The sequence below is a fragment of the Glandiceps talaboti genome, chromosome 4, assembly GCF_964340395.1.
Source record: "Glandiceps talaboti chromosome 4, keGlaTala1.1, whole genome shotgun sequence".
Taxonomy (NCBI): Eukaryota; Metazoa; Hemichordata; class Enteropneusta; family Spengelidae; genus Glandiceps; species Glandiceps talaboti.
The window spans coordinates 28008955-28033353 of record NC_135552.1 but is presented as its reverse complement, the minus strand read 5'-3'; the positions used below and the strand labels follow the sequence as shown (position 1 = coordinate 28033353).

At 36.2% G+C, this 24399-nt stretch overlaps 1 protein-coding gene across 1 annotated transcript; it reads left to right on the top strand.

Annotated features, from left to right (window-relative positions):
- Window positions 1-6624: 6624 nt before the first annotated feature.
- Window positions 6625-23883, top strand: LOC144434439 (uncharacterized). Its single transcript, XM_078122888.1, has 11 exons — window positions 6625-6874; window positions 13972-14236; window positions 14285-14424; window positions 14918-15191; window positions 15702-15839; window positions 16269-16380; window positions 17014-17123; window positions 17564-17853; window positions 18520-18743; window positions 18955-19209; window positions 19898-23883. Exons 1-11 carry the CDS (start codon window positions 6789-6791, stop codon window positions 21721-21723), a joined length of 3720 nt encoding a protein of 1239 aa, XP_077979014.1. The 5' UTR covers window positions 6625-6788; the 3' UTR covers window positions 21724-23883.
- The last annotated feature ends 516 nt before the right edge of the window (window positions 23884-24399 follow it).

The window sequence follows — 24399 nt, the reverse complement described above, 5'->3', positions numbered from 1 at the left end:
GAAAACTACATATTTCAATAGATGTTTGATTTTCAATTAAATAAATATCATTGACAGTTTTTATGCCATGGTATGATGACACACTGAAAATGCAAATCGGAAACTTGGTTGGTGAGCTCAAACATTCAGACAGAACGGTCAGTTTCTCCAGCTTCGGGGGATAGGGGTGGTCAGTGTTTTTTTTTCCATTGACCCGACAAAAACTCACTGACCCCCGTGAATGAAAGTCATCTTGAGAGTAAGCTGTAGAGGGAAGAGCTTTGAGACTGGGATATGTCCACCTCTTGTGTGAGCCCTGGAGGATTTTTACTCCTAAAGGCAATTTTTAGGCTATTCACAGACACTTTCAGACAATAATTTGCAAGCTTTACAAGACAGCTCTAACATGTAAAAAACAACTACATAAGGTTGAAACATTTTTTAAATAAAGTTTCATAGCATCTTGACAGTAAGAGGTGGAGGAAAGAACTTTGATTTGAGACTGGGACATGTCTACCTCATATGAGGGTCCTAAGGGGTCTCCCCTTATAAGCTTTTGAAGTTTTTTACCAATTTTGGTGAATCTTATTGTTGGTTTAACGAATGAGTGGCCTCTGGGGTGAGGGAGTCCAAGGGGTTTCTTGTTTCTATTTAGGCAATTTTTAGGTTATTCATAGCCTCTGAGGTAATATTGCCAAGCTTTGAAAAGCTAAAGTAAATAGAACTTTTTAAATAAGGCTATAAAAGTGGGCCTGTAACATTGGTATAGGGGCATTGATATTGCATGTATAGTAAAGTCACTGGTATGTTAGAGCACTTTAGGAGGTCACACCTAGTGTACAATAGAAACTTGAATTTGATTTGTAGTGTTGATACATGTAGTGTCGGAGTCCGAAATAGGAAGTATATTCACCCCTTCTGACAAATTCATACTGAAGAGACTAGAACAATTTAGATTAAGTTCTTTTACAAACTATCTAATAGTATGAAGATTACATTACAAAACCTTCAAGTTCACTTTTGCCCCAAAGTGCAAGATAAGTGAAGCACTGATTGTGAAACAGCCAAACACTTACATGGCATGTTCTGTAACTAGTGTGGTAGCTTGGTAATACATGTATATGTATAATTTTATGTATAGTTACGTTTGAACCGTTACATGAAGTAATATTTTTTTTTTAAATGTGAAAGAAACAGAGACAAGAACAAATATATATATATGTACCACAGGCCAACGAAACTGACTGGTCCCTGACATGTGTTTGAAAATCATAGTGTTTGTCATGATATGACAAGTGTCCTGGTTGGAGAGGTACGAGTAGGTTGAACAGTACACTCGAACTTGTGCATCATTTCCCTGCCAAGACATTTTTTTCTAGCAGCAGTGGGTCATCTTTTTTTTCTATCACCCACTCATATCCGGATTTTTTTCAAGCAACTCCATTTGCCATCTTCCCCCCCCCCCCGAAATCTTCCAAGCCCCCCCCCCCCAGGATATCAGATGGTCCACCCCTAAATCCCCCTTTGTCTTACACTATCCATTACCATGATTACTGATAAGACTTCAGCAGCAACTCAGACAAGGTTTTGGTTATAACCCGCTACACAAACTTTAGTTTTAATATTAGCTCCGGTAGAGGACTGCTAGTCATGTACATGTCAAACACCGAGTCAGCATTTTGACAGCTCAAGGGTATATAGTTCGTTAACCTTTTGTCTCCTGTGACATAGACTTCGAAAGAAAACCAAGTGACTAGCAATCAATTCAACATATTCATAGGTTTATTAGCGGCACTCTAAAATAGATCCATGACAAGTCCAAATAAAATTATGAGTACAAAAACGTAACAGTAATTTCGCTCATGACGTGTTGAGCCGTCAAGTTTATTGTTAATCGTCAATCTATCCCAACCATGGAAGTATCACCCACTTCCATGGAAGTATCACTCATTTCCATGGAAGAATCACCCATTTCCATGATCCTAACGTAATGACAATGCTCCATGTAAATTAGGTCCGTGTGAATGGTTCCTTTCATGATAGACGTACTCTCATTATTCCAATACCCTTTTAATTCATTTTGTGAAGTGTTACCGGTTATATTTTTAGCAATTTTTTAGAGAGACACAGCAAACTCGAAGACATTGGACCCAGACATTGGACCTGTCTTGAACTTCTGTTCTCGTCTACACAATGTGTCACAACTGAGTCGGAGAGATCGTTTATCACTAAATGAGTAATACAATTTTAAAGAATACTACCTTACTGGAGATCTTGAAGTGTTAGCATATGTCATGGACCCATTATCTGACAATTCGGACCCAATTTATTTGTTTCAAGTTATCGAATTTTCCGGGCCCCTATAAACAAGACCTACTAGCAGACCGCTCAATACAACATGATGCAAATATGTATATTATATTTGGCCGGCCAATGGATATTCGTCAAGTTGCTTTATCCTCGAGCTCAGTATTTACTGTCATATATCATGTATAGTAAGCGAGTACGAGTGAGGCAACCAGACCGAACGTTCGTTCACCACCAGTGAAAATTTGTATATGATCTCATATCGCGTTACTATGTCTTTGAAAATAAATAAACAGATGAATGAAAATAACATCACCTCACATTGATTTGCATTACTTTATTTTGGCGACTGTTGTATCACGTACTAATATTACAACATAAAAACCCACAACAATAACATTCAATTTTCTAACTTACGAAGACTGTACATGTATATTGGTTGCTATGTTTGCAATTAACAAAAGTTACTTTTTTATTTCACCAGACTATCTATCAAACAATTCTTATTGGGTTACTTATTACGTGTTCGTAAACAAATCTGAGGAGAGACTTGGTCAAAAGATCTGACGAGAGGTGTTGTATTTGTACAGTAAAGATTTTCTAATTTTATTACCACACTGATCGGAGACACAGTTATTATATAACCATTGTGAATTGTTACAGATCTTTAGCCAATTCTCTATCCAACTTCATTTCAACATGGGTATTGGCATCCCAAACTTATGATAAAAATCACGTTTAGTCAAGATGGCTGTTATACTTAGATATTGGACACACATTTCGGTGGCAGGTGTGATGTTTTTCGGAATAAAGTGCGTGAGAAACATTGATCATCTCCAAGACCTTGCAAACACATCACTAACCCTACCCCTCCCCTATCATTGAAATATCTATAATCAAATATTCTATTGCACAAACCATAAAGACCCTTCCCCAACACTTAGATGAACAATTGTGACCCCCCCCAAAAAAACCCAACAACAACAACAACAACAACAACAACAACAACAACCAAACAAAACCCGAAAAAACCCACAGCCATTCGTCCTCCTGTGTCCGGTTTCTAACGTTAGTACATGATGTAGTATGCTCGCCTGGCTTGTTTGTTGCCCTCGGCGTTAGTACTGAGTACATACATATTTTGTGGCGGCGTACTTATCTAGCGCCCTCTATCTTCTTCTATGGCATTGTTACTATTTTGAGCATCACATGGCACAACTATGATGGATATATGATTATATCGATATATATATGCCCCTGTACATGTATGTCTTTAGGTTGGAATATTTAAAACATATGACTGATTCCCCCCCCCCTCCCAAATAAAATTACAGCTATTTAAATGTTGAAGGAGACATATCTGATCAGTGTTTGTTCAATATGTATCTACCACACAATGATAACTCATTAGTGATAAGTTATGGTAGCACTTGATTTCTATTGTTAGAAAATTAAAGCTATTAAAAAAATGTCACGCTATCTTGTTCAGGCACATGACAAGCTGGCGTGACGTTTAACCCTCTCTACACGAATGACTGCTACATTTCACAAAATTAAATTTTACATTTGTAGTGCACTGAATGCAAAAATTGTGCGTGTTGGTGGGTTGATGGGACTAGGGTAGGTGGGGAGGTAGTTGTTAACATGATGAAGGAGGAGGGATGTCAGTATCACTATAACTTCCTTGTGTTGGTTTATTTTATAATATAATTTCTGAGTTGTCTACTTGACAATTAATTGTCATGCAATCAGGTAGGGAGAGATACCCATTTACTTTGCCATGTGAAAATTTGTAAGTAAATGAACAAAAAAATATCAAAATATAATTTTCTTTTAAAAATCTCAAAATTAAGTCTGGTTACCCACTGTGTGATAATTTCCAATCTACTATGGGTCATTTACCAGAGGTCATAATATCATTGGTCATAACAGGGGTCATCTTCCATAGGTCAAATACCTGGGGTCATTTACCAGAGGTCATAATATCATTGGTCCTAACAGGGGTTATCTTCCATAGGTCATATACTTGGGGTCATCTACCAGAGGTCATAAGATCATTGTCACATAACAGGGGTCATCTACCAGAGGTCATAATATCATTGGTCATAACAGGGGTCATCTTCCATATGCCATATACCTTGGGGCCATTTACCAGAGGTCATAGTATCATTGGTCATGACAGGGGTCATCTTCCATAGGTCATATACCTGGGGTCATCTACCAGAGGTCATAATATCATTGATCATAACAGGGGTTCCCTTTATACGGAAATGGTCTATAGTATTCTTATAGGATTCCTATAAAACCTATAATATTCCTATAAGACCTATAATATTCCTATAGGACTGTCCTAAAAGATTCCTTTAGGACTATCCTACAAGATTCCTAATTCCTATAGGAATTGTAAAGTATTCCTTTAAGAAAGGGGCCAAAATACTATACGATCATATATGAATAATCTTTTAGGAATGCTTTAGGAACTTTCTGTAAGGGAATTATCTTCCATAGGCCATATACCTGAGGTCTTTTACCAGAGGACATCCATCATTGGTTATATGACACTGTCACAGGGGTCTTCTTCAGTAGGTCATATACCTGAGATCATTTGCAAGAGGTCATATGTCATTGATCATATAACAGGAGTCATCTTCCACAGGTCATACAGATACCTGGGGTTATTTACCAGATGTCATGCATCATTGGTCACATGACGGGTCATATACAAAAGTAACCTGGGGTCATTTACCAGAGATCATTTATTATTGGTCATCATAACAGGGGTCATATACTGGAGATCTATGCTTTTCATTGGTAAATTCTCATATGAGTACTTGTACATACACTGCAATATACAGCATATAAAAACAAAACATTTCACCACAAAGTAGATGATATATTAAGAGATAATGTTGATACTGCTATATTACACCCTTTGATCTACATCTGACTCCATTGTACCTGGATTGCATTCATTCATTCATTCTTTGGGTATAGCAGGCACTGAGTGCATATCAAACTGTAGTACAAAAAGAATTCAAGAGTGATGTTGACTCTTTGTAGATATTTATCTATCAAAATACAGCAGAACACAACATAGTATATTTAGGGGATGGCAGCAACCCTCATATCAGAGACAGTAAGAATTTATAGTTGTGGGGGGTGGGGGAGGGGTGCCAATGATATGGCTTTACTCCAGTATCTTTGATCCATGTGGAAATCATGAGTTTCAATATGAATGAGAACTTTGCTTATTAAAATATCACAGTAAGAAAATCAAAACACAGTGACAGTCTGTACAGATATTGAAACTAACCAGATTTCAGATTTTTCACTTTACACTCTTGATAAAAGTCCTAAATATACACATTACTGCTATGTAAGAAAAAGTTTTGACCTTTGACCCTGCAGATATTGTGTTATATATGTTGTTATGATTTAAGCTGCTTTCTGTAAATGACAAAAGTAACTTTGCATATTTTGGCCCAAGATAATAAACTAAAGTTCTCTAGGAAAAGTTTCTTTTGAATGTAAACAGTCCCCAACACTCTGCTATTAAAAGGATTCTATTCACACAATATTTGTAGGCCAATTAATTGTTATTTTAAAGACATGTCTAAATTAATATGCAATAAACATTATTATTTTTGTCTTCACTGAGGACAAATATATGAAATGTATTTGTTTTGATTAATTGAAAACATACTTTAAAATTAAACAGTACTATAAAATGTTTTATTTGCAATACCAGTACTGCCAGCGTATCTCACCCGGAATGGATTATTTTAATGTTCTCTCGCGTTGCCTATTTCTGGCCTCTGCATTTTTACACAAAACTGTTTTTTGTTTTTTTAAAAGCCATTGCTCCTTTTTTAAAACTAATCTAATTCAAAGTTACGAATCTCACATAAAGTTGCATACCTACACGGAACACGGAATCCCGAGAAAGGGTCGTGTCAGCAGTGAATCAGCACGAGTTGGTGACTACCACCACGGATTCAATGCCGGATTCAATACCAGACAAAAGACATGACACCGCAGTTCCATGAAGCGAGGGCCTCCCAGTGTACGGTGACTCAAACATGACTCTGAAGAATGTATTGAAGGGGCAATTATTACATTGCAATTCAGTATAAATTGATAAATGAAACTGTAAGTTTACGAAATCTTCTCAATCAAACTTTATTTGAAGTTAGGGGGACGGTAATTTTTGAAAGTGGAAAAACTATAGACAAAAAAAATACTTAAACTATTTTTACCCATGTTCTATTTCGGATACCGTATTAATGACGTCACTAGTGCGCAGTCTCAGTCCACGTTCTTTCACAGTCGCCATATTTGATACCAGGCGAAAGGATGTGACAATTACTGCGTGGAAAAATTCCAGATTTCTTCGCGTGAAAAGGAGCAAGAAAGCAGCATAAATACTACGAGTATACACCTTACGATCTCTAGAACACAACTATACCGTTTGTATATGCGGTCACAACTTTTTAGTAGGCGAAATGGCTCTTGAAAGCCTGTTTGAAAATCCCCCACCCTTAGTGAACGGTGATGAAAAGAAAGAAACAGAACAGGGCGAGAATGAAAGGTCAAGTAACGCTTTGTGGATTCAATAATGCTGAACATTTTCAATCTTACGATGGAATTTTCATCTTCTAATACGTAAATTCGGTATTTTGAAGGGGGAAATTCCCAAAAATCGGTCGTTTATGGTAAGCTTACATAAATTATGCAAATATGATGCATAAATTATGTAAATTGAGAACAGCTGGTCGTCGCCATCGGGGCATGCAACTCTGCAGCGTAATAGCTGTAGTACCTTGGACTTGTTGTCTATGCCACTCAGACGACAATGTTTGTCTGACGTTCATTGTACTGAGCTAGCTGTGTCGGGACAATCTCACTTCTCTCTTTCAGTTTATGGTGTAAGTATGTCAACCTCACAAAACCCAACCATACAACTTGTAACAAGTTGTCTCATATTTTCTGTATACTATACTATTCAAAGATCCTCAGTAATTTTCTGCAACTTCTCTCTTATTTCCCTTCTTCTCCGTCTCAATTCTCTTCACATTTTAGACTTTGTGTAAGGTCATTTGGATTAATCAAACTTCAAGGAAGTGTAAGGGCAGCAGCATATGACATAATGATCACTTAAAATAAATTCAAAAAATAGGTATTTTTTCTCATGGAAATTGTATCCTTGCATTAATTTGGAAAGTCTTAAGACCATCTGAGGAGTGGTGGAGAAAAACATTTTAAATTTTATTAAATGTACACAGTCTGCCTAATCATGTAAATTAAGAAACAGTTGTTATAAGTGAATTTCCTCTATTGAATGTCATTTAATCTCGTTCTAATTATAGCCAATTAATTTTTTTCATATTTTTCAAATCTAAATTTAAAATATATCATGTTGATTTAACATTTTTAATGGAAATCCATAAACCAAATGTTGGTTTTCCTCTGACTAGTGTTTCCAATTCGTAATTAGTTACTAATAACCCCAACAAAAGAAAACACAGACATACTTCTACAAATTTCTACAATTTTATGAAAGGGGTGCTTCTTTTTTTGAAATAAATTCTAAATCTGATGAGATGGGAACCAGTGGAAAGAGGTAAGTTTTGATCATTTTGAGTACTAAATGAGAGAGGAATATTTGCTAATAGTATACTTTTCTCCTCGCAGCATAGTGTTTAAAAAAAATACCATTTATTTAGAATATAGATCGGGAACAACAAATTAACTACATTTGATCCAAGATTGTCTACAAGAAATTGTTCATAAAAATATCAACAGTATGTAATTTCTAATACAGTGGGAAACCTGTCAAATTCAAAAGAAATTGTTTCTAATTCATTTGTTGACCTTATGTTTCTATGGCAACAAAGGTAAATTTCATTTATTCTGTGAACGCCAATTTTGGACAAACTTGCATCTTTATGCATATATTCCGAAGACTTATGAAAATTAGAGCTTGTTGCATGTACATATGGTAAGTCATCCAATATAATAACATGAATAAGCTAGGGACTAGTGTACATATGTCAGTGCCCTCTGACCTTATGCAAATTTCAATCATGGCTGCCATTACCCTGCCAGCCAATCATAAAGCTACATGTATCATGTTATATTTGTTCTTTTCTCTTCTCACCTGTCAAGCTAGTCTCATTACAGACATTACAATGACTGCCTGTGAAAGGCAAACTATGGGTTTTGTGAGGTTTCTTACACTCTTAACTACTACAATGAGTTTAGGAGATATTGCCGCCGCCAGACGACTGGGTTGAATACCAGTAACGACCTTTGACCGGGATCATTGTATATCTCATAACTAGCAGCAGGTTACTATGTGAAAGCTAGCTATCAGTTGCTTTTGATAGTTAAATTTCAATATTTGCATAATATACACTGGAGGAATCCAGTATCAGGCAATACAGTGTTAATCATTTACTAGTACTTCTCCGTTATACACTGTGGAACATGTGCCACATAATTTTCCCAACAATGCAGGGCACATTTAATATACCATGGGGTGATTGTCTACCTGCCATACGGAATGGGTAACAAATGTCCCAAATATGATGCAACAATAGTTAGCCTGGTGGTTATGTTGCCAGTGTTTTGCTAAGGGAAAAATGGTAGTGTTTTCCCATAGAGTCTATGGTAATTTTGTTTGGGAACCCAGGTGAAAATGACATGTGAACCCTTGTAGATTTTACCTACTTGCCGCCCCTAACAAAAATACTGTGTAAATTCAATATTGCAAGGGTATAGTTCAGTGACGAAGAAAAGCAGCATTTATATTTTAATGATGATATTATGAGTAATAATTATGGATGGTTTTGACACATAGGGAAAAAAGCATCTGTCAATTGTTGTCATTTGCTATTTATAGTAAGGTTTTATACTTTGGAGTAGGGAATGTGTAGGGCATATGACAGAATTTACATTTTATAGTATATGTGATGAATAGTCAATGAGTACACACATAAAATGGGGGAAAAAACTAAGGAAAATGTATTTTTGATTATAATCTAGTGAGGTGGGTTGTGCTAGACCAACTCCTATAAGTTACGATTTACACCTCCACTCACGTGTAAATCCACTGGCGGTTCAGTTAGAGACTATGCTGGCATCCAGACTGAGAGTTGCGCAGTTTAAGTGGGTGTGTGTTGGACCTTATAAGTTGAAATTTGGCACAGTTATGAAAATTTACATTTGGCATAGTTATGAAAATTGAATTATGGATATCATTTATACAGAGAAATTGAAAAACTAAAAACCAGAAATGTTTGTTTATTTCTACTGGTAAGCTAAGAGCTCAAGGTCACTAAAAGCAAAATACTTGGCAGTCATCCCATGTTTACCAGCCCTTGGACCTATACTGTACAACTTGGCCTTAAAAAATCTTTTCTGTAGGATGTGACGACCAGCTGGCCAAAATCATGAAAAAAACACTACATTTCAAATATGTTGACACATAATAAACTGATACACAAAGTACATGGGGGCAACATTGATAAATTATTGTGAATGATTTATTGGTGAATTCATGTAGGTTTTCTAGTGAAATCAGAAGTTCACGAACAATTAGGTCATTTGATATTTGACACACTGTGAGTGATCCACATCAGTATTTAAGATTGTGCCCAGTAGGTCAAAGGTTATGTGAGGAAAAATATTCTTGTGTCCAGGAAGTGGGACTATATAAAATGAAAGTGTAAGAATGCACACATGATCCTAATGTCAATCATGATTTTGTAAGACTTTAGGATCCTCAATAATGTAGAAAGGGAAATCTGAGATAATGTGCCTGTTTTCGTGCATGCACATCAGTTATTCAGTGAGGAGTGGATGCAGAGGACATTTACATGAATCTACTGGCGTTCTTGTAAACTAAACAGTGTCATGATCTATGTGTAATAATGTCTAGGCTAGTGTGTCATGAAATACACCCAGGATAATAATTGCAATACTGACCCACATATGATTTAAATTGATGGCAAACGTTTATCTCAACCAATTTTACACAATTTACTAGTTCCTGGGTACCTAGGCAGCTATGTAAGTTGAGCAGGCATACAAGGTAGAGTTCAGTGACATTTACAAATTGAAACAAACTTGGTGTTATTATCGCCAAATTGCACTATTTCATACAGGCATAAGACTCAATATGGAAAATTGGCTGAATGTAGTAAATTATATGATCAGATTTCATCATGTTCCATGTACTAAATGTATTGAGTCGAACAGTTATTGCAAAAAAAAATATTTAGCTCGTTATGTTGCCATGGTAATTTTAAGGTAAGAATTGATAATTATGATATTTTTGAAAGCTAACTTGAACCAGAGAATAAGATACAATAATTTTATTTGCAATACGACTCAAGAAGAGAGACAGAAATTTAAGAAATTCTGAGGACATGAGTGAATGGTTGTGAATTACCAAACGTTTTCAGCCAAAGGGATTGATTTATTTCTTAATGGCACTGACATATCTAATGAAAGTCATGTCGCCAACATATTCAAAAACTGACTGCCATGAATATAAATCCCATGTCAGTTTGATCATGTATCTCGGACAAGGTCAGTGGCAGTGCAGAAATTGAAAGTAATGTGGTTATACTAAGTAGTGCTACATGATTATTTTGGAAATGGAAAGAAATTCCACTTCAGCAAGGATCTTCAAACCTTTGTCTTGGAAAATATATTGTTTCCTAGAATTCTTCACTTTTGGCAAACATTCAAAAGTATATTAGCTTAGTAATGCACTCTGTCTTGCATTTACATGCAAGTCTGAAAATGTTCACGACTTGCATTTCAAAGGTACATATGTAGTACAGTTGATGTCAAGGATTAACAGTAACTGTGAACAAACACACTAAGTCTTAATCACGTAGGGAACATCTATTTAATTCAACTGTTGTTTTTCTAGACATACATGTTCCCCAAAGAGTGTAAAACTTCACTGAAAAGTGACCCAGGTCAAAAGTTTCAAAAAAGAAAGAAACAGATGAATGATTCCTTGACACTTTGTCTGCATTTTTATATTACTTGTAAAGTAATATTGTTTGTATGTGTTACTATGTGAAATTATTTCATATATGAAATTTAAATACGTATTTTTACCTAGGTTTTCCAAACAAACAGTGTTCCACTTGCCTCCCCACTCCTCCTTCCACCACCCCAACACTAAAAAAGAAGCTATAAGCTAATTCCATTGTAAACATGTGACATTAATAAATTGAAAAAATAGTCAAACAATAAACTAGTTTCAATGCAATTTTCATGATTTCCGAGAAAGGTATTCTCACATCTCTTTGTTGGAAAATGAGTTACAATCGCCCTGTTTTAAAACCCATTAAAGTCCCAGACCTACTATGCAGAGATGATCAGTTGTTGTACCTTAGGATGAACACAATGAAACTGTTGAATAGGCTAGGACGAAAGCTAAATTTATCAATAAAAAATATGTAAATGCACTTTAATAAATGTATTCTTAGCAAGGGGCAGGAAATGTACAGGTAAATCACACCATGTAGTACTCATCAATATGTCCTACATATAAATTTTAGATCAGTCCCAGTTTTAATTTTGCTACTGCTGTTTTTTTATACAAATATTACCATACTTAATGAATGGAAATGTATATATAGTAAGTTATTTTGCAGATAGATAAATGACATCATGGTACATGTATGTACATGCACTAGTTTAGTAGAAATTTACTATGACTAGATAAAGCATTGAAAATTATGGTGGTTGAATTTATGAATTATGTATGTGAACAAAAAGGAAAGTATGAATACAAAAAAATGGTGAGTTGTGTGATTCAGCAGTGCAATGATGTTCACAGTTTATTTTGAAAGCATATGAAGGAATCTTGCCATTTATTGGAATTATTTCTCAAGGGCAAATTTATTTTACTTCTTTATATTATTAGACCTTCACTTTCATTACATAACATTGCATTACAGATTTGTATGCCACTGACCATATTTCACTGTTATTAAAAGAAATAAATTTTACGGAATTATATTCCATTCCTACATAGAAGCCCACATTTTAAACTACTTTACCTCTAGAGTTATTCTTTCAAAGATAATGTATATTTACATTATAATCAAGTTGATTTTGTGATCCAGAAATAAATAGTGGGAGTAATAATATGAATTGTGATCAGATGATTTTGTAGAATTTAACCCGGGGGGGGGGGGGGGGGGGGGTGTATAAAACATGTACTTTAGTAAGTTATATAGATGAAGCTTAAATGCTGCAAAATAATCTAAAGTTTGTCACTTAAAAGCTGCAGTAGTTTCAGTGAAAGGGGCCATGAAGTCTTGTTCAGCATTAGCCCAGAGCTTTATGACTCCAACAACATGTTTCTTTGAAAGAATAAAATCATTGCATTCATGGGAATACACTGGTTTCAGTCACTAAATAGTAAAAACTGTGTATCTCGTCAAGGAACTGTGCTATTGAATTGAAAAATAAAACTCATGGAAATACACTGGTTCCACTCAAAAAAAATAGTAAAAATTGGGTTGTCTTGTTAATGAACTGTGCATTTGACTTGAAAAATAAAAGTGTCATTTTGATACTGAGTATGTGATAGGTTATATAATCACTAGGTTTTAAGTGTATTATAAACACATTGTGACCTTGATACAAAGGAAATATCAACTTTTATTTGAAGAGGATAGTAGTAGAGGTGTTAATTTCACCTGAGTGTTTTTGCCTTTTCCATTCACACCTCTGATCATTCTATGAAAAACAAAATTGTTCACTTTCTTGTGCTGTAAGTTCTGTACACTTCAGTATGATAATTTTAATTTAAAAGTGAAAGATCGTGAATTAAAGCATAGATTGGGGGGGGGGGGGGGTTATGATTAAGCAAACACAAAATCCAAACATTTTGAAATGCAAAAAAATGACATCTCCAGATTGCATACTGAAGGAAAGTATTTGTAATGATTTGAAGCCAAATTCCCTTCAATATCCATTTTATTTGATGGATATGCAGTTGGCTTCTTTACAACTATCACTATTTGTTGATAAACTTGTCAGTAGAAAATTAATTCCTTCATTCTGTGTAGACACACCCTTCTCGTCTAGCTACTGAATGTATTGTTATTTGATAGATGCAATATTTGAAATAGAATTGCACCACCTAGGTGCATTATAAAAATACCAGTTCATTTGATTTCGTTGTTGACAACATGACTTTCACTCCACACGCTTCACATGCATTAATTACTATATATGCACATGTGAGAATAAATCAACCTTCTAGTTCTATTTTGACCCCTTAGTTTGAGGTAAAATACTGTTCCTGGAAGTTTCCACAGTTGTCATGTATTTATTATAAATGTTATTTACAGTGTCTAAGGAGACAGACTTGATTAGCAAGTAGCTATTTTCTGGTCTCCTTTTACCTACCTCAAAAATGTATTATTTATTTTATCTACAAATGTAAATTTAATAAGTAGGTAATAAAGAAGATATAATCTATGACAGGTCTCACTAACACATACTAATGAGTTTGATGAGAGTGGATATGTATGTTATACTGTAATATTTTTCAATGCTACATTAAAGAGATTTAGGAAATGTAGAAACGGAAAATGAACTTTATATCTGAAACTCTTTAGTGACTGGATATTTATATTTTGTCAACAGGAAGGAGATCAAAATCAAAGATAATGAAAATGGTGGAGAAGACGGAATAGAGACAGAGCCAGAAGATGATGATGAAAAAGAGGAGGGAGAGCTTGAAGAAGGAGAAATATTAGACTCTGGTGGTGAAGAAGATGATGAAGAGGATGGTGAAGAGGAGGAGGAGGAGAAGGGAGAGGGGGATGTGGAAGAAAAGACAGAGGTAGTACAACGTGAAGAAGACCAAGATGATGTTTCAGGTGATGAAGTTGAAGAAAATGATGAAAATGTTGAACAGGTGAGGGAAGATGAGGAGAGTGGTGATGATGATGAGGAGGAAGAAAGACTGAAAGAAGAGGAAAGGCTTCGTAGAGAAGAAAGACATCGGAGAAGGAAAAGGAAAAGGAAGCGAGAAAGGGAAAAAGAAAAGGAGAGGGAACGAAGGAAGAGGAAAAAAAGGAGAAGACATAGATCTAGATCTGAGGTATGAAAAAAATCAGTAAAGGAAAACTCAGTTGACACAATATTCTGAAAAAAAGATGGTTATCATTGAGTAAATGATTAAAATTTCCTTGAGTTTGAAAAAAGATGGAATTAAAATGATAAATGAATTTAAACCTTTTGAGCCAAGGTTTGCAATAGACTGTAAGATAGATAATATTGTTCAACCCTAGTCAGTCTTCACTTTCGATAGACTAAGATAGATCATATTGTTTAACCCTAATCAGGCTTCTCTGATAGAGTGGCATGGCACTTCATATCCTACAGACTAGGTTTTCAACAACACCAAAATAGCTGCACTAATGATTGGGTGGATGCAACTAAATGATCACATTAGCCAGCCACATTGAGTGAGTTTTATCAGTGTTTACATGTTTGATTCTTTTTCCGTAGACTCCACCATCAAGACACCCACCGTAGTGAGTCACTACTATCTACATAAATGTTATTTAATTCTTTTTCCATAGACACCACCATCAAGAAGTCCATCACATTCAGATTACAGTGATTCTTTTGATGAGGCTGATCCCTACGACAGACCACATGACAGGTTCATTGAAAGAGGTGTTGGAGGAGGTGGTGGTGGACCAATGTTTGGTAGACCACCCCCTCCAGGGTTTATGTTTCCACACCCTGGCTTTGGGAGGGGTCAGCCACCTCGGGGTCCTCCATTTGAAGATGATTGGGGTGAAGAAGAAGAGATGGAACATGATGGAGAACACCCTGGGCCAAGACTATTACCGGTAAGTTGAAAAAGTTTTACTGCACAGCAAATAAGAGTGAACGACAAGGTTTAATTTACATGCACTGAATTTGATGATGCCTAGAGTACAGTTATTAATAGACTTGTTCTAAAGATACATAGAATATCTCGTGGTTTGAAATTTTGTTTTGTGACAGGAAAATTCACTGTTAAATACATTTGCTAATATTTTGTCAAAGTCATCTCTGTCAAGAAGTGTCTTGATTTTGTTTGTCTGTTTCCAATATACAACATTCTGTATATTACTGTTAGTCTATGTGGCAATTCTGTTGTGTAATCTATAGCATCTTACACCCATATTCATCAGTTGTAAGTTCATATTCTTGAATTAGCTGGAAATTGATATGATAATCAATTCAGTGATCAGAAGTCCTTTGGTGAATATAAAGTAACTGATAAAATATTATTTAATCTCTTAAACGGTCACTATACTGCGTCTCAGTGCTCTTTACATGATTATTAAACAAACTATGTTATATTTATCTTTCAGCAAATGGGTAGGGGTAGGGGTAGAGGGAGAGGTGGAATGAGAGGGAGAGGAAGGGGACAAGGTGGCCCACCTAAACGAGACAGAAGACCTGTCAGCCAAGTTCCGTGTAAATTTTTTCTGGAAGGAAAATGTGCAAAGGTAAGAGAATGAAAGGGACAGGTTGTGGACAATAATCACACTGTGTACGACATTCTGTTACAATATCCAAGGGATTTCAATTCATTGTTACATCTATGTCATATAATAATTGTAAATGTTTGAACATAAGGCCAGTGGCCATAGTATTGAATAAGGGATTGATTAGTATTTGATTATTATACATCTATTTACATAAGAATGTCAATTTGTGAATTTGAACAGGTGGAAACAGCTACAAAACAGCCTGAGGAACAAATTACTATCAAAAATGGAATGCTGTCTAGTAAACTAATGATTTGTCAACCACTATGATGTAATTTCAATTAATGTACCATACAGTAGGAAAGAAGATAGCCAAAGGCATGGAAGCTGATATGTACACACAGCTTTATTTTCGTCTAAGTTTCATTTTAACTTTCTTTGTTACAGGGTGGAGATTGTCCTTTCAATCATGACGTTATGCCACATAAAAAACAAGAATTATGTAAGTTTTATTTAAATGGAAGCTGTGCCAAAGGAGAAACCTGTCTGTATTTACATGATATCCTTTACCGTAATGTCTGCTAAAATGCATTTGTTGGTCTCCCAGTCTTCAGAGACAGTGTAGACATTCAGACTGTTTCGAAATGTAGATACATTTTTATACATTTAGTCTACGTATGTGTTTATTGGACAGGCTGGACTTAAGCTGCCATTAAAGGCTCAAGTTGAAGTAGGATTTAGCTTTGGTTATGGAAAACAGTTTTCTGTTTGTCTGATTGAGCTGTAGAAAAAATTGATCTTTCTTAAACAAAATAGTGATCCTATCTAATGGTTAAATGCTGTTGTCTTTGACTAATGTGAGAACCTGTCATCTTTGACTAATAATGTGAGAACCTAAGTCAATAGCTTACTAAAAGAGTAAATGAGTAATGTGAGCAGTAAAATTCCGTTTTAAGGAAAAAGGTTAATCATGTGTCCAGAAATGAAGTTAAATGGAGATGGGAAGTTTTACAAAATTACATCTTTGTACACATGATTCAATTCAATAAAATCTTGTCACATTCTGTGCCTGATGATTATTGATATGTTAAAGTTAAACCATAAAATAGTTTATTTCAAGAAATCCTTACCACATTCTGTGTCTCTAGATACTGATTATGACTGCATGATATTTTCACCTTAACTTTACTACGTCAGTATCCTTGTAAGTTTTTCCACACTGGAGCAGAGTGTTACCAAGGAAACAACTGTAAATTTTCGCATGCACCACTGACAGATGAAACAAGACCATTGTTGGAAAAGGTAGGACCACTTGTTGTTTTTTTCTGATAATAAACATTTTGGTTTTAAAACTTTACATTTATTGTGTTCTGTGTGTAAAAAGAGGAAATATGTATAGACTAGAGTAGTATGTCAATATAATACCAGACAAATGTCATGTCAATATTGTACAAAATTATGCAAACATAATACCAGAAAAATGACATAAAACTGAACAAATTTTACAATGGTATTACACAAGTATATTATTTGACAGTGTAGTGTAGTGTAGTGCAGTGCAGTGTAGTGTAGTGTAGTGCAGTGTAGTGTAGTGCAGTGTAGTGCAGTGTAGTGTAGTGTAGTGTAGTGTAGTGTAGTGTAGTGTAGTGTAGTGTAGTGTAGTATAGTGCAGTGCAGTGTAGTCTAATTTATGTCATGTCTCAATGTATTCCATCCATGACAAGTTTTTTACTCATTTACAGGTTCTAAACCAAAGAGATGAACCATTGCCCATAGTTTGTGGGCCCCCTATGCCAATACCTAATAATGACCGACCTCCTCTACTACCAACACCAATGACGTCACCACCTGCAGGTAGTATGGGTGGTGGTGGCAGTGGAGGTGGTGGAGGCAGTGCTGCTGGTGGTGGTGGTGCTGCTGCTGCTGCTGGTGGTGGTGGTGGTGGTGGTGGTGGTATACCGTCCCTGTTTGAAATCAGAGTAGCTCCTGTTGGGGAACAAGGCAAGCTTATCATGGAAAAAGAGAAAAAGTTGTAAGTGAAATTCATTCTGTTTAACAATATTATGTACTGCATGCTTTCTCTTTTCAGCATTTTCAGTGTTTGCAATAGCGAAAAGTAAATAAAAGTCTTTGCAGTCATTCCCTGGGAAAGTTATCATCATGTATGGGAATAGCTAATGACAGCATTCCAACCATAGAAATTTGGAGGGATGGGGTGTCACAATTAACGATAGAATTTGAGAAGTGAACTGGCTTGATTGAGATCTTAGTTTAGCCCAATCCCTGATTAGAATTCATATTGAATTGTGTTGTGTACATGTATGTACCGTCCTTATGTACAATTAACAGCATTTAGAGTGTTAAATATGTATCACCTGACATCAGAGGATTTGTAATAGACCACAATGAATACTAAAATACAGAACATGTCAACTGAATAATGTATCAAGTAGTGTATCCATTCAGTAAGTTTAGTGCTGGTGAGAATAGCACAAGTTGTAGATACAAAGTGTATTCAGAAATAGGAATCCAGGTTTTCTTAAAAGTTCTCTGTTGTATAAAACAGTATACAGAAGAACTAGTTAAAATGTACAAATTGCTTCATTCTACCAAGTGTTTTTTTAGGAGAAGCTGGTATGTTAATCTTCATGAAATACATTTAGTATTTGATAACATTTTATGTATTTGTTTTGTCTAGGTTTCATTTTTACAGTGCAGATGGATCAGAAGAAAAAGAAGGTAGTTGTGAATCTGATAGCCAGACTCAAGGTGAAGAAAATATGACTGAAAAACCTGTGACCAAGCCTGTCACACAACTACAGTTACCACCTGGTGGAAGCCCAGTCAGCAATCCTGTTAGGACAGAGCGTTTCTATGACAACTTTTATTCAAATCCCTCCACACAGGCTTCAGTAACACAAGGTAAGAATGATGCTTAGTTTGTTTTTGCATGTTCAAGAAAAACAAATACTCAGGCCAATGGAGTGTCGTTATTCTCTCTACTACTCTGTCCTGTAGAGTTTTGATGACTCTCTTCAGTACTCCGTAGTTATCTAACCAGAATTTGTAAAATAATAAAAGCCCAGATACTGATGATTAACATTTTGAACAATTTTGTATTTCTCATTTGTAGATTCGGCAGAAAGTGCTGATGACAGTCAGAAAACCGTGAAAGTTGATGAAGAGAACAGAGACAGTGATTCTGCAGCCAGTAGTACTGCCACCAGTGACAGTGAAATCAAAAAAGCAGCAGCTCAGCCAGCACCTAGGGTCCCAATGTTCCTAGCACCAAAGCAGAGAGAACTTTTCCTAAGGATTCAACAAAAACAACATGAGGGAGGTTCAACACCAACTGATGAGGAGCAGAAAGGTGCTGATAAAGATGCTGGTAAGTTTACAACAATGATTCTTTCAACCTTCTGAGTTTGTCATAAGCTGTGCTAAAACTAACCACTTAGAAAAGTTCCTCGGTTTCAAATAATAAAGTCTACTTCATTTAATAACTATAAAGGCAAACTGTTATTCAGACAAATCTTGATATCGCTACACACTCACATATACTAGTGAAAGATTACACTGATAATTAAAGAAATTCACTTCTAGTAGGTAGTTTTTAGCACAGTGTGAGACTCGCTAACACAAACGCTTGGTCAAATTTAGTCGCTGTCTTGGTGTAGTTTTGGTTGATAGAATGTGTAAGTCTACAAAGAATGGACTTACAAATAAAAATGTGTCACCAACTGCCTTTTACCTGTACAATAGTATGATAGTGTGGTAAAATTTCCAACTTACAAAACAAGGTATTGTAGAAAAAAAGTTGCGATAGAGCAAATTCTTCACCCAGTTTAACATATATAATAGTATCTGTAAAAATGGAAGAAATGTTTGCCAAGGTAGATACCAAGTATGTGTAGTTTCTGAGCAAGATTTCGAAAAGTTTAGCCAAATATATAATAGGAGTGAACAACAGTAAAGAATGGTACTTTGATTATTCTTTTGAACAATGTAATAAGTTGATAATATTCTAAAACTGTAGGCTGTGTTGATCTCTGACATCATTCTTTTCACTGTTATAGATGGAGAGGATGACGACTGGTATTCCAGTGATGAAGATGATCCTTCAACTCCAATGCCATTGCCAGGCAGTGCTTCTAGCTCATCTCAGCCTCTGACAGCCATTTTACAAACCATCAGACAACAAGTATCGCAATCGCAGGGTGACAATACTGCTGCAGCCGCTCAAATGAACATTATTGGTCAACTCTTACAAAGTACTTCTACTGCCAGTGTTAACAGTGCTCAAAATACTGCTCAACCGCAAAGTCCACGGATTGATCCAAGAATGCAGAGACAGGATCCAAGACTGCAGAAACAAACACCAGCAGAAACTCCAACAACTATTCAGGCTGATCAAAGGCAAGGAAGCAACCAAATAGAACCATTAAGAATGAATATTGCGTCAGATCCACGAATGATCAGTTCTTCTGATCCCAATCGAATGCAGGAGCTCAAATCACCAGATGTACAACAAACAATTCCATTAGATCCGGTCAGTAGAACAGGACCTGTGAGTGATATCAGGATGGAGTGTGGTGGTATGGCAAAGACTCCTGGTGATCCCAGGTTACAGAGACCACCAAAACAGTTTCAAAAACCAGATTTAGTGGTTCTTGTTTGGAAAGACACAGAGGAAAGTTTCTTACTTGAAAAGATTAAGATGAAAGCACCACCCACACCAAAAGCACTCATAGAGAGGCCATCGGATCCACGGTTGAAAAGACAACCTTCAGACAGACAAGTTGATCCTCGACTAGCGAACAAGACGGGAACAACTGCAGATCCACGAACACAAGCTCAGTCAGATCCAAGAACAAGGAATCTAGACCCTAGAAAACAATTTGTGCAAGCTGAGGCAAGGCAAGTTGATGTACAGCCAGAACGGAAAATTGATCCAAGACTTCAAAGGAGTGTAAGTACAGATCCCAGACTTCCCAGACCTTCCATGTTACAACCTCCGCCATTATTACAGCAACCACCACCACCACCACCATCAATATTACAACATCCACCACCATCAATATTACAGCGTCCACCACCAATGTTACAACACCATCAACGACCACCACCACCACCAATGTTACACCACCATCAACATCAACCACCACCCCGAAATCGATTTCCAAATGTGGACATTGCATCAATGTATAAACCAAAAGTAACGGATCAAAGGATGCAACGGTCTTTGTCAGAGCCACGTGCTCCAATGGAAAGCAGTCTACGCCAGCATCCTGAACCAAGAATGATGGAACCAGGGAAAAAGCTTGGAAGTTATTCAATACCCAAATTACCTAAAGGAGACCCTAGAATACAGGCATCCATTGATAATAGGACACACCTTGGACCTAACTCAAGGCCACAATTTCAAGCAGAGGCTCAAAATTCACCAAAAGGTGAAGAGGAAACAGACACTGCCCCAACTCAACCTGTTAGTGCTTATCATAGACTTCCACAAGTGAGTTCTTTCCCACAAGGTCTTCGATTCAAATCAAAGCCAAAAAGCTTTGGACCAGGAGCAAGTTATGACCCAAGGACTAGAAATAGATTAGATAGTCCAATCAAATCACAAGGTTTTGACCCCCGGAGGAAACCACAGCATGGTCCTGGGAGTCCAAATCAGCCTCCAAACATGTCAAGACATAATGACCCACGAGGTCAACAAACTTTTGGGCAAGGAAGCCCGACTCAACCTGTTTATGGGAACCAACAACAACCACCACCACAACTACAGCACCAATCTGGTAACAGTCCTAATCACCCACTTGATCCCTCCATGGATCCTCAAAAAGCTTCCCTCAAGGCAGTCTTCAAAACCATTGATCCAACAGCCTCTCCATTCTGTTAGGTCAGGTCAGGTCAGGTCAAACTATTGTCAATTCCATATGGTCTAAGATTTTGAGGAGCAACCATCCAACTGAAAGCAATTTATCAAATGTTAATCCTGTGTTTGCGTGGAAAGGATATATCTCAATTAATACCAAACTGGTTTCATTCAATCAAGTAATTGAAATGGTTGTTACCTATGTTGTAACTTGTACAGTGACAATGTCTTGACACAGTCATTACCTTGCATGTCATAAATGCCATTACTGACACCCATTCCATGCAGATGCTTTGCAATATCTGTCATGTCTGTCTGGTATTTTATGTTCTGTTAACGATACAGTGTAACACTTCAAGTCCTCAGCTATACAGTGTAACACTTCAAGTCCTCAGCTATACAGTGTAACACTTCAAGTCCTCAGCTATACAGTGTAACACTTCAAGTCCTCAGCTATACAGTGTAACACTTCAAGTCCTCATCTATACAGTGTAACACTTCAAGTCCTCAGCTAGAGTGTTAAAACTATTTGTAAAACAGGTACTAGTGTAGTGCAGGTGTACAAAGACTTGGCTACCAAGCTGCAATTCCAGTATTTAAATTTATCAGCCAAAAATGAGTACAGAACTGCTTGAATCTTCATCCAGTTTCTAACATTAGGATTTTTTCATAGCTGTACATGCCCAAGTATACAGTATGCATCCCTTTACTTCATGTATCGCAAGTTTTCAATTAAATTGAATACCTGAACTATACTTAATGTAATTTACATATTTGAATACTAATTATCCCTGGATAATGCATGGTATGAAGTCAAGCATTGCAATTTGCAGACTTACATTTGTCAGATTTGTCGCATTCTAATCAGTGTGTAGATCAATTGATTGATTGATTGATTGATTGATTGGTTAATACATTTGAAATGTGTACTAGTACTTAACTGATGTAAACAATTAACTAAAAGGAGCGAATGTACATGTATATACACTTTTCTTGTATTAAATATTTGTTTGAAACTGAACAACATGACTGTAATATAGCTCATTATAACTCAATTGTTGGTGTTTTCACTGACTGTCTTGTACTACTTTGCCAACAGTGTTTTACACATTTTCAGCTGCATAACTGTCTTTCAGCAGACATCTCAATCTCGACCCATCTTGGCTTGGTGAATGTTTATACCTATGGCATGTAAAGTATCCCAATATTGACAAATTGCCCCCCCCCCCCCAAATATTGAAACTTTTCCTGGATATATATTTTGTGCTACAGAGAACAGTTTCAAAGGGAATGTTTTCCTGTAAACTGGATATGTAAACTGCCATCGGCCAGAGTACAAAAATGTATATACATTGTACTGTACTGTGTTTTTTGCAAGTTAGAAGTAATAGTAGCATCATATTAATTATACTGTTTACCGTTTTAAAGTGTGGGAATATATGCATGTACATCACAAATATTGCTTGAAGAACCTTCAAAAAATGATATTTTTATTACAAAAATCCTATTTATCCTCCCAAACAATGAAAAAAAACAACCCTCTGTTGAATATGTACCATTTTCAGACATTTGATGTGAATGAACATGGACTTGAAACTCACAAACATATTTTGGAATGTCATGACAGGAAACGTCAGTACAAGAATGTGAAGTCTTTCTTGCATAAGTCAAACAATTTACAGATTTTGAATATCTACATTACTGTAAATAGCTTTATTACATGTGTATTTTTGGTTGAACATTTTCTTTTAATAACCAGTCAGATGGCACTTTCAACTTTTGTAACAAAGAGATGTGGCCTGACTTACTGGTTTATTCCAGACTTTCATTGTTCCTTTCCAATATCAATTTACTCACTAAATTATATTTCCAGACAGGAAAACGCTGATAATAACTCTTAAATGCTGCATTTTTCATATTTTCAAAATTTGTTGTCAGGACAGATGTATTTCATAGTTAAACACATCTCCATGTTGGAACGGGAAACTCATTTGCATATTTGTAGCTATGAAACGTTCCTCTTTAGACGAAAATAGCGTCAGAGATCATGACAAGGTCATAGAGGCCAGACGTTGAAGCTGCCATCTGGTACTTTATATTTGTTACAAAGTGACGACCTTTTTTTTCTGTTATTTCGTGTAAATAATGTATTTTATTTTCCAAGCTCAGATAATAAATGTGCCAACCAGACAAAAGGATGTCCTGTGCATTATTCCAAGGAAGACATCGACATGACGGTGTTATCAGGTACCAGTATGTTCCTATACATGCCTGATCAGACAGACAGACAAGACAGACATGGAAATTATTAAAAACAATGAATTGAATAATGACTGGCAACAGCAGTGCATTATGACACAAAGTGTTATTTTTATGAGTAACGGTGCTGATGTCAGAACCTTGGCATATCATGTGCGCCCCATTCTCCTAGGAAGTTTTTACTGCGCATTGAGGGATAGGGTTGTGTACAACAATATAACAATATGGGGAGAGAAAGAGGGGTCGTTGGCAGCTGGATGCATACAAACATACTGTATTCTCCTTTCTAAAGAACACATCGTTTATAATAAAAGTCTCTTTCCACTTATAACCTGATAAACCTGACTGCAATTGATATAGTAAACCTTACAAGTTGACCACTAAGTCAAAACTTTACATCTATAGATATATCAGGTCAGTATGTTTACCCCAGTCTCCGTT

Bases quoted from the DNA above. Each gene is read 5' to 3' on its own strand.
- LOC144434439 (XM_078122888.1), top strand. From the start codon at position 6,789: ATGGCTCTTGAAAGCCTGTTTGAAAATCCCCCACCCTTAGTGAACGGT. The intron at 14,237-14,284 runs GTTGAACAGGTG...GATGATGAGGAG, and splicing joins TTGAAGAAAATGATGAAAAT to GAAGAAAGACTGAAAGAAGA. The intron at 15,192-15,701 runs GTAAGTTGAAAA...TTTATCTTTCAG, and splicing joins CTGGGCCAAGACTATTACCG to CAAATGGGTAGGGGTAGGGG.